The following is an 11,601-nucleotide window of genomic DNA, read 5'->3' as shown; positions in this document are numbered from 1 at the left end:
AAATTAAGAAATTTGGGAATTTTGAAATTAAAATTTTGCCGCTTGCAACTATGGATACAATGCACATGTAGCAATCCCATTGCCTACATTGACTTTGTTTACCATTAGACTGAAAACTTCATTTAAACCGGTTTTGGCTGTTGGAGCTAAACCTTCATGTTAACTTAGCTATTTTTGATGGTTTAATTAAATTTAATTGTTAATTGTTGTTTGTGATTTCATACAATGGATGGTTATGGGTCTGATGACATTGCAGCCGATAAATCTCGCAATTACACTAGCTTCGGTTTAGAGTCAATTAAGCTTTTTGCTTCAACTGTTCACTCACCAAATGCTATTGAGGCCAAAGTATTGGCTCAGCTGTCTGAAGATACAAGTTATCGTCTCCGTGAATTAATTGCCTCTTCATTCCAATATACTAGGCATTCTAAAAGATTCAAATTGACCTGTGATGATGTGAATAGAGCCTTGAAAGCATCTGATTCTCAAGCTATCTATGGTTTCAGCGGATCAGAGTCTTCTAAAGAAATTCATGTTCCTGAAGCTGGGGTATTTGTGACTGAAGATAAACCAGTTGATCTTGTCAAAATTTCAGGTTAGTATTTTGATTAGTTCACCCTTCATTAATTAACATTTATGATGTCTAATTTTTTACTTATCCATCTCATTGCATTTCTCTAGAATCGATCATAAACAAATCATACAAAGTTAATTTGATTGCAGAAAGTCCGCAATATCGAATTGATTGGCTTAATCCAGGAAGTCGAACAATTAAAGAATTAAATCAACCCGGTCCTGATGAAAAACCAAGCCCAGAATATTTACAGTTGATGAAAATATTCAACTGTATTTCTAAAGGAATTATAAGTCGTAATATTTCTGTCTTTCACAAAACACTGGTTGGACTTTCTAAACATTCAAATGTCCAGCATATATTATCCTATCTCGTTAAATTTATAGCTAATAATGTTGCCAAGACTAATAATGGTAAAACAGCTAGACAGTTGCTATTGTCTATCAGAGCGTTATCAAAAAACAACTACTTACAAGTTACCAGTGATATCTATGTAACTCCTTTAGTTAAATCAGTTTTACACTGTATTCTAAGAGGTTCCTCTGATCATTCTTATCCATCATCTTCATCTTCATCTTCATCTGCAACATCTACCCTTGCCTCTGTTCTTACCTCATCATCTGTACCACCAACTCCGACATTAAATGGAACCATTGAGGATAATAATAACTGTTCTGACAGTTCGGATACATGGAGTCTGAAATCATTTGCCTCTTCGATTCTAGTAGATATGTTCAAAGAATGGTCTTCATCTTTTGTTCACAACAAATTTTACAATCATATTATAAGAGCTTTGGTATCTTGTATTTGTGACTCATCTCAATCATATGCATCTCATTATGGAGCCATAGTTGCATTCACTCGTCTTGGTTTCGACTGTATTATAAATCATCTTTATCCTTTTATTGGAAGTTATCTCAACGAGTTATCTATTTACCAAAATGACAATTTAATATCAACATCTCACGATGCAATCGGTGCTCAACAAATCCTTGGAGCTTGGCTTAATTTGGCAGCATTCTTGTTGAGGAAATTTAGAGAGATGGCTTTGGTTGAAAATAACTTCCAATTTCAACATATTGTTGGAGAGCTTCTAGAACATTTTGGTGACTCTCTGGCCATGCAATTGCCTGCTGATTTTCCCGATCCTGAAAAGATTTATATCAAAAAGCCACCACAACAAATTAAAATGCCAATCGTGACAGGAGAAGAGCTTCTTGACACTTTCTACGACAACAATATAGGTGGAAGAGGAGGTGAAACTTTATCTGAAGATGAGGAACTAAGAAGCAATGATTCTATTGATGGTAAATCTAACGAAAGTGAAAAAGATTTCAAGAGACATGATGGAACTCATCTGTTGGTCGAAAGTACGATTAGTGATCCTTCTTTAGGAGTTAAGTTAACAATCAAGAAAATAAGGCGTCAAAGGCGATCAGTCGATGAACAATATTCATCTAATGGAAAATCGGGGCGTAAATGGAAAAAACCTAAACTCCAAAATTTCATGGAATGTTTTACAGAAGAATGCGAAGATCTGTTATTAGAAGAAGTGCAAACTAAAGGTATGTTATTCAAGATATTAAAGATTATTAGATGTTTGACTAATATAAATATATACTATTTTTATCATAGGTAACTTATATTCTCATAGGATGGTTAAGAAAACACTGTCATTGCCATATCAGCCTACTTCTTGGTACCTTTTAGCTAATAAACTACCATCTCTTGCAAAAAAACGAAAGTCCAATGGGATAACCACTGACCACCATTGGAGAAGGAAATTATTCTCATGTACATTAAATACTACCTTGTAACTATGTAAAATATAAATTTTTATTCAGTCATTACATTGTAATTATCAAAAAGTTTGGTCATTTTATTTGTAAAATAAACTGCCATGTTGATCGAAGAAAAAGAAAAAATTATTCATTTTTTTAAACTCAGCCATTTTAGTTATTCACAACAAGTTGAAAATTCCAGTGATAAGAGTTTAAGCCCTTCAATCTTTGATGGCATCAACACAGCACGAAAGTTTGCGAAGACTCGACTTTATGATCTAATTTTATTATTAAAAGTTATTAATAGTAAACCTTGGACGGACTTAAGTCTAACAGAATAGCTATAGTTTTAGTCTATTATCAAATTCCTGGCCTTTTGGGCAAATATTTTAATGGTACTAAGCTGTCTCAGTTGAGATGCTATTACAGTGCACTTGTATTTCATTCTCCGCAGGTTGAGAAATAATAGTGACTCAAACAATTCATTTAATTATTAGCAATACAGAAGGGACATCAGCTCTATTCTTACAATAATATTGTTAGATACTCAATTCAGAGGTAGCTCATTGTTTTTTTAAAATCGCATTAAAATCAGTGTCACTACAAACTTTGAGTGAATCGGTCACATAAACATGGCATTAGATGAAGATGGGATCTACGACTTCCACAAGGATGATTGATAAATTGAAGATTGAATTGAAAGAACTCCATACTTCTTTACATTCCATACAATTCAATTACATTCCTTACATTCAGTTTTTGTTGTTCCTGTTGTTGTTTATTAAGTCTATCATTTTCACAATTTAACCATTATTACAGTGATAATCATTATGTTTATTGTAAATTTGTGCAACTGAAAGCCAAATTACTTTGCCGTTTGCTTCTGCTAATACATTGTTCAAAGTCGCTCTTGATAATTTATTGAGGACCTTCAAGCAAATTAATGGAATTAGACTTATGATTCATTGCTCTGAATATTAATCATACAACAATTATCACAATTATAAACATCATCATCATATCCATCTAATCATCCTTCATCAATACCTCTAGGTTCATCAGCTGGATTCCGTGTTGGACTTTCAGTCTTGAAAGATTCAAAGAAACATTTTTGTGGGTAACTTGAGTGGTCAACTCTTATTTATTTAATTTTTGCTCATAAATTTTTGATTAAGAAAATATATTTACGATTATCAATTAGAGTTGAATTGATAAATTAAGAAATTTGGGAATTTTGAAATTAAAATTTTGCCGCTTGCAACTATGGATACAATGCACATGTAGCAATCCTACATTGACTTTGTTTACCATTAGACTGAAAACTTCATTTAAACCGGTTTTGGCTGTTGGAGCTAAACCTTCATGTAAATTTAGTTATTTTTGATGGTTTAATTAAATTTAATTGTTAATTGTTGTTTGTGATTTCATACAATGGATGGTTATACATTTTGTTGTCTTTTTTAGTCTTTCATCTGCTTTTTTCTTCTTCCATTCTGCCTTTTCTATTTATCAAATCTTCAAAGACAAGTATCGATATGAAATGTTTCCTCGGGCAGTTTAATAATCTTATTACATTATATACATGGTTGATATTATTTGATGAAAATGTTTTCGTTTGATGAACAAGAAGGAGCAACGACAAGAGTTGAAATTGACAAAATCATCGACTTTTTTCAATCTCACAGAATTCATCTATTTTTCATCTTGAAATCGAAAAACTTGATGAAGGTTCTGCTCAGAAATTTTTAGTTTACATCACACAAAACTTTGGAACTTTTCGAGAGAGGAATTGAATACTGACGGCATCCACAGATCAATTGATCAAGAGTACGGAGCAAGAATGCACAAGAATGGGTCTGATGACATTGCAGCCGATAAATCTCGCAATTACACTAGCTTTGGTTTAGAGTCAATTAAGCTTTTTGCTTCAACTGTTCACTCACCAAATGCTATTGAGGCCAAAGTATTGGCTCAGCTGTCTGAAGATACAAGTTATCGTCTCCGTGAATTAATTGCCTCTTCATTCCAATATACTAGGCATTCTAAAAGATTCAAATTGACCTGTGATGATGTGAATAGAGCCTTGAAAGCATCTGATTCTCAAGCTATCTATGGTTTCAGCGGATCAGAGTCTTCTAAAGAAATTCATGTTCCTGAAGCTGGGGTATTTGTGACTGAAGATAAACCAGTTGATCTTGTCAAAATTTCAGGTTAGTATTTTGATTAGTTCACCCTTCATTAATTAACATTTATGACCACCATTGGAGAAGGAAATTATTCTCATGTACATTAAACATTGTTCTCTATGTAAAATATAAATTTTTATTCAGTCATTACATTGTAATTATCAAAAAGTTTGGTCATTTTATTTGTAAAATAAACTGCCATGTTGATCGAAGAAAAAGAAAAAATTATTCATTTTTTTAAACACAGCCATTTTAGTTATTCACAACAAGTTGAAAATTCCGGTGATAAGAGTTTAAGCCCTTCAATCTTTGATGGCATCAACACAGCACGAAAGTTTTGGAGGAAGAGGAGGTGAAACTTTATCTGAAGACGAGGAACTAAGAAGCAATGATTCTATTGATGGTAAATCTAACAAAAGTGAAAAAGATTTCAAGAGACATGATGGAACTCATCTGTTGGTCGAAAGTACGATTAGTGGAGTTAAGGAGTTAAGTTCTTTAGGAGTTAAGTTAACAATCAAGAAAATAAGGCGTCAAAGGCGATCAGTCGATGAACAATATTCATCTAATGGAAAATCGGGGCGTAAATGGAAAAAACCTAAACTCCAAAATTTCATGGAATGTTTTACAGAAGAATGCGAAGATCTGTTATTAGAAAAAGTTCAAACTAAAGGTATGTTATTCAAGATATCAAAAATTATTAGATGTTTGACTAATATCAACGCATACTATTTTTATCATAGGTAACTTATATTCTCATAGGATGGTTAAGAAAACACTGTCATTGCCATATCAGCCTACTTCTTGGTACCTTTTATTAGCGTCACTACAAACTTTAAGTGAATCGGTCACATAAACATGGCATTAGATGAAGATGGGATCTACGACTTCCACAAGGATGATTGATAAATTGAAGATTGAATTGAAAGCACTCCATACTTCTTTACATTCCATACAATTCAATATCAAAATATGGTATGTCCAGAAGTATGTGTCCTAATCAAATCACAAAGATGTTGAACACTGTAAAACAAAATGTAGAGATACACTGGATTCATAGAGACAATACAATACAAGACGACAATCACAGTTGAAATTGACAGTTAATAAGTTTCCTCTGTATTTATATATTTAAGAAAAGATGGGAAACTCACTCGAACTCTCTCGTTGACTCCTTCAAGTACATCCTTTGCATTAAATGGGCGCGTCAATACAAGTTGAGGGAAGAGTAAAATGTACGCGAAAATGTTGATGACGATGAAGATGATGGTGAATGGTGATGATGAAGCTCTTACATTGCCCTTCTTCACCGCAGTTTCCTCTCAGTCTATCCTAATTTGGAGATAAGCTCTTCTTTTTTTAAAAGACATATGGTAAAAATGAATCTTATTTTAGGCTAAACAAATTTTGGAAGTCGACCAAATTAGGTCCAAGTTGAGATGGAGAGACAGGCGAAGAAAGAAAGGCATAACGATGAGAATCCTTCATGGGATGAAGATGATGAAGATGCTCTCACATTTCGTATAAGTCTATTCTAATTTTGGGATCATCTTCTCTTCTTGCCTCTTCGTCTTCGTCTTCGTCTTTGCTCTCCATTGCTCTTAACACATCTGGTCAAAATGAATGTTAGTTAAACAAAATTTGGAAGATGCCTAAAGAAGACAAAGATGAAGACAAAGATGAAAAAGAAGAAGAAGAGAAGGGAAAAGAAAGATTTCTTAAAACAAAAATAAAATACAAACTCATCAACTTCGTCTTCCTCATCTTAAACCAAAATTCCTTCTTTATGGAACCCAAAAATATCTCGTGTGCAAAGTCTGATTGGACTTTAATGTTGGTGTCTAATGAAAGTCCCAAGTCAATCATACAATTAGAGACACATGTTGGGAAATTGGCCATTTAGGTTGAGATCAAATTATCCATCGATTAATCAATTGTCGAGACAGGAATCTCCTCAAACCTATCAGTACCAGTATTACCGGCAATACAAACTATTTCCGAGATTTATCAGTTGTTTTACCAGATTTTACCCAATTTTTGTCTGGTCATTGGTTAACCTTTTAGGCTTTACTTTGCTTGGGTTAATCTGACGACTATCTGAGATTCAGTTATGAACATTTTTGGACCCATCTTGTCAATAATTTACTTGAATCTCTTTTTGCAAGGCTTACAATTTAAATCTGTTGAAACACTGCCAGTTAAACTGGAAGCTAATTCATGCGCAATTAACTTGAATAAAACTATCATTTCATTGTGTCACTGTTAATGTTAAGTCTTTAAGTGGAAACAATGCATCTAGAAGCTGCTGTTACAATTAAGCTAGTAAGCACATTTAACTATCCAACAATCAGCCATGTTCATTAAAGATTCATCAACATTAGATTTGCTGGTTTCAACTTTTATCCAGATCTACTGATAAATTAAACCATCAAATGACGCACATGTAAATTGTTTAGATATTTATACTAATCATTGGAAAGTTAAACTAGTAAAATTAGCTTTTTTAGCCTGATTGGGAAGTAATCTTAATTGAGAGGAATCGATGTTACCCTTTTGAACAGTTAAACAATATTAATCAAACCAAGAAAAGGCCAGATTTCTTTACTTATAAGTTTCCCGATGTGGCAGCTCTAGTAAATGAATGGCTCTTTTATCAGGCTTGGATTTTGTTACTGCCAAAAATGGATTATTGAGGTCATTTCCGGTCTAAAAATAGCTAATTATCGGAAGAAAACTATTTTGTGGTCAAAAACTGCTTCATGGACTGCGATCTCAGAAATTGTTGACTTTAAATCACTTTGGATGATCTCTTAAGACAAATCCAATGTAAGAATTTTTGAGCTTACATTAATTATTTACATCAATTATTTAAATCCATCTTCTCAAGGCTCTTGATCAGTTAAAAGATAATTATTTATATATTTCAATATGAAATCAAGACAATTGTTTTAATTTTAAATCAGATAGAGACATTTAAGAATATTTTTATTGTTATCCAATTCATTTTAAATAGCGCGCTCATCTTCAAGACTCTCATTATCTTTGCTTTCTTGATGTAAATATTACAATATGAAACATCTCAACAGTTTATTTATAATTATTTTAATCCAGTTATTCGCTAAATAAGTTGATTAAAATTGTGTCTCATTATAGTTAATGTGTTGAATTTATATTGCGATTTGGATAAATCTTTAAAGAATTGTTGTCAACTATAATTCATAAGTTATTAACAAATCTCACGCTACAATCCTTTTACTTTTTCTTGATTGAGACTGTTTCCATGTCTCGTGAATTTGATGCTTTTGTTTGATTTAGAGTAAATATTTACCTAATCTCACTATAATTAACTATTTTGCGCGATACATTGACTCAAATTGTGTCTTGATACATTTTGTGAACTTGTGACTTAATCTGGTCATGGCTGGAATTTTATTCAACCTTTTTTACTTATTACGATCTCGTTTTTTCTCTACTCAAATATCTAAACTAACTCATCCATGGGGCTTTCCTCTTCCACCTGTGCTCCATCAGACATTAGATAGAACTTTTACCGATAACTATGATGAGATACTTATTTTAGGAGATATTCACGGCTGTTTTGATGAAATGCTTGAGTGTATAAAAACAGTCCACCATTCTAACAATAGTAAAATATTGAAAATATTTGTAGGAGATTTGGTAAACAAAGGAGAGAAAAATGTTGAAGTACTTAAATATTTAATGAACGATGGTAAAAATGACTGTATTGCTGTTCGAGGTAACCATGATGAAATCGTTATTCGTGAATATTTGAAAATCAAAAATGAAGGAAAAGTTCCAAGTCCAACCAATCAGTGGATCCAAGAATTACATCAAGAACAAATCGATTACATTGTGAAATTACCTTACACAATTACTTTAAATGATTTAAATATACTAATCGTGCATGCCGGTTTAGTGCCTGGAATACCTTTAGAAGAGAATCAACCCTTGAATATGGTTTCCATGAGAAATTTGATTATTGAAAGTGATTCCAACGGAAACAAATACACGCCTAACAAGAGTGACAAAGAAGGTGAACCATGGGCATCACTTTGGCAAGGGCCAACTCACATTTATTTTGGACATGATGCCAAGCGACGTCTTCAACTTCATAAATTTGCTACAGGACTTGACACCGGCTGTGTTTATGGTGGACATTTAACTGCAAAGTTCGTTAAGGGTCCTAGAAGAGGAACATTTGTTAATGTTAAAGCTAAAAAAGTTTATCAGCCAATTACTGAGCCGTCTGTTGTAAATTAAATGCCATAAAATATGATAGTAATTTATTCTCTGTCAACTGGGAAATCAATCAAAGTATACTGTCAGTGTAAATATCCAATGGTTTTATGTTTAATATCTGACTTTAATCTGGAATTAATTAACTCTCAACTACACTAAAAAAGTGTATCAGAATAGATTTCTATGATTAATGTACAAAAATTTTAGTATGAAAAAATAAATAGATTATATTGTCAATAACTCAAATTATAACTTTGACTTTACATTAATGAGCCCTTGAAGCCAATCTGGCTTACCGAATGCTCCTTTATTATTCTTAAGAGCAGCAAATATATTCTCGTAAATTTTACCATCAGATGCACCCAATGATGAATTCAGGATATGATCAGGTGGAGCATAAGAGTCTACAAGTCCAACAGCATTATCTTTCAATTGCCTGCATAATCCAAGAATTGCTTCTCTCACATCAGTTAAAGGTTTAGATTTTAGTTGTGATGAGCTCATGTTTACCGAAGTCGGCACTGATATGTAGCCTGATTCGTAAAGAATGGCCATGTGTTTCTCAATTGACCAGAGTCCGTAAAGAAGTCCAAGCTGTTGTAAAACGTTATTTATCTCTTTTGGTCCAGAAAATGAAAGCAAAAATTGTTGATATCGATTAAGTGCTTCACTTTCAAAAAAGACTGTTGCTAAATTTTTTAGATAATAGACTTGTGTTTCATTTCTGGCTTTAAACGAGTCACCCAATTTTGCTGTTTGATCCAACAGCTTGAAGTAACTTGATTTCAGCAAATAACATACAAGGAACCGGTAAGCTTCCAATACTTTTGGTATATCGTCAAAAGTACCACTTGAACCATGTGATGATAGAATGTCATCAATTGAATTGATAAAGTTAACTGAACCAAAATGCGAGGAAATTTCATGACCTTCTTCAATCTTTTCTTTGTACAATTTTACCAAATAATTGCTGGTTTGTTGTAAAAGGACACTGTTATCTCCTTCATAAGTTACATTGGCATCATGATCATTTCGCAGATCCCCAAATCCAGCTGCTTTTAAGTAACCATGACCACCACAGCATTCACGGCACTCTTGAATGACATCTCTGGCCATCCAAGTAGTAATAGCTTTACCACAAGATGAAAGTGCATGTATTTCCGATCCCATTGAGCTTTTATCCTTCCCATTTGAGTGAAAGGTTGCCAAGTAAAATACAATATAATCACGGTAAAAAGATGCAAATAAATTGTGTAAAACATAAGAAACTGCTATGTAAGGAATTAAACGCCATTGTTGACTTTGATAATCTAAAATGGGTATCTCTTCACCATCAGATGGTCCAAATTGACGGCGAACCGCTGAATAGCGAACAGCAATTGTTAAAGCTGATTGAATGTTAGTGACACCAAAAAGCATGATGAAAAGTCTTCCAGATGAGAGCACACCAAGAGTACTGCCTAACCTTTTTGATTGATCTTTAATTTGTGACACATATTTACCTTCCGAAGTAACTTGAGCATTGCGACTGATTAAAGATGATTTGGGTACAATATAGTTATTAAAAGTCATAAACCCATTGTCCAATCCATTGAGACCAATCTTTTCACCCATATCACCAATCGTAATACCAGGAAAAGGTTGAAAGGTTTTCGTGTCACGAACCGGGACCATGAAGGAATGTAAACCATGACAGGAACCATCAGGAGTATAGAGTTGAGCAAAAACCACTGCATGTGTAGCTGACTGTCCCAAAACACCGGCCCAAACCTTTGTTGCCTCTAGACTGGGTGTATTTAAGATGAACGTTTGATCAGCTGGGTTAAATGTAGCTGTTGTTTGAAGTTTTTTAGTGTTGCTTCCATGAGCCATCTCAGTCATACAGAGAGCTCCAAGTCCCTTGAAATTTATCACATCATCAACCAAATCATTATTTGGTTTACCTTTACCAGATTTAAAAGAGTAAACAAAATATTCATAGCTCAACGTCCGTTTAACAATCAGTGACCAAGAAAATTGACCAATGGCTTGAACAAAGGATAGTAGTCGGTAAGGTTGACTAACGTCTTCGTCATTTGTAATTTTAAAATCAACCAGTTTCTTTAATCGGGCAAATGTTAACCTCCTTTCATCATCTCTGTTATACTCGTCCCAAGGTTTACGTGAAAAATCTGGATCCTTGGCTAAAAGAGACCAAATCTGGTGTTTATAGCGAACCACAAAATCTCCTTCAAGAACGAGTTTCATTTGCTTCCAATCAAAAGTTGCTCTTGATCGAGGTTGGTCAAGTGGTCCAGATGGCCAATCAAGGATGCAATCAGAAACCTTTTCAACCTCCAGTTCAGTTGGGGATAACATATTTTAAACCGATGAACAATGTAAACAAAAATAACAAACCAAATAGTCACTAAGAAAAGGATAAAACAAGTGTTGAACTTATAAACAGATGGATTTTTTCAAATAGCAAAATAAAATGCAAAATAATACTTAATGTTTTTCACCTTAACGTTTCTTATAACCGACAACAACAAATTCAAATTATTCCGACTTAAAGGTAAGTCAAACTGAATTGGAAAACATGGAGATGAAAAGATAAACTCACCTTTTGCCTCTTTAACTCTTATTGTTAAATATCAATTAATTTTACAGTTCCCTATTTGATTCGCTTCATCGCCTCGTTCATCTCATTGCTCCATTATATTTTCAACTTTCCTCCTTCAATCTCTTTCCTTCATTTTAATACATTTAATTTGATTACTTTGACATCACTTATTACTGAATTACAAGTCAAAAAGCCATC

At 33.4% G+C, this 11,601-nt stretch overlaps 2 protein-coding genes and 1 pseudogene across 4 annotated transcripts; 2 read left to right on the top strand and 1 right to left on the bottom strand.

The window, feature by feature from the left end:
* The first annotated feature begins 133 nt into the window (after positions 1 to 133).
* On the top strand, positions 134 to 2,512 carry LOC107368284 (TAF6-like RNA polymerase II p300/CBP-associated factor-associated factor 65 kDa subunit 6L). The gene is made up of 3 exons (XM_015936084.3): positions 134 to 595; positions 682 to 2,139; positions 2,210 to 2,512. The coding sequence occupies exons 1-3, from the start codon at positions 226 to 228 to the stop codon at positions 2,389 to 2,391; spliced, it is 2,010 nt and encodes a 669-aa protein (XP_015791570.1). The 5' UTR covers positions 134 to 225; the 3' UTR covers positions 2,392 to 2,512.
* A 1,179-nt stretch (positions 2,513 to 3,691) lies between these two features.
* On the top strand, positions 3,692 to 5,651 carry LOC149094351 (TAF6-like RNA polymerase II p300/CBP-associated factor-associated factor 65 kDa subunit 6L). Of its 2 annotated transcripts, XM_089266223.1 has the most exons (3): positions 4,425 to 4,565; positions 4,789 to 5,214; positions 5,285 to 5,651. In XM_089266223.1, exons 2-3 carry the CDS (start codon positions 4,854 to 4,856, stop codon positions 5,395 to 5,397), a joined length of 474 nt encoding a protein of 157 aa, XP_089122349.1. In that variant the 5' UTR covers positions 4,425 to 4,565; positions 4,789 to 4,853; the 3' UTR covers positions 5,398 to 5,651. The 2 variants fall into 2 exon arrangements, with proteins under 2 accessions (XP_089122350.1, XP_089122349.1); XM_089266224.1 differs by lacking the exons at positions 4,789 to 5,214; positions 5,285 to 5,651 and adding an exon at positions 4,686 to 4,714 and having other exon boundaries at positions 3,692 to 4,565.
* A 3,237-nt stretch (positions 5,652 to 8,888) lies between these two features.
* LOC107368420 (peroxisomal acyl-coenzyme A oxidase 3 pseudogene) lies at positions 8,889 to 11,348 on the bottom strand (annotated as a pseudogene). Its single transcript, XR_016198203.1, has one exon. The product of XR_016198203.1 is annotated as a peroxisomal acyl-coenzyme A oxidase 3 pseudogene (transcript).
* Between the last annotated feature and the right edge of the window lie 253 nt (positions 11,349 to 11,601).

This window comes from Tetranychus urticae, chromosome 1, assembly GCF_039701765.1.
Source record: "Tetranychus urticae isolate SD_2017Ah chromosome 1, NJAU_TeUrti_SD_1.0, whole genome shotgun sequence".
Classification (NCBI taxonomy): Eukaryota; Metazoa; Arthropoda; class Arachnida; order Trombidiformes; family Tetranychidae; genus Tetranychus; species Tetranychus urticae.
Note: the sequence above shows the minus strand (reverse complement) of the source record. Positions and strands in the feature narration are given on the sequence as shown.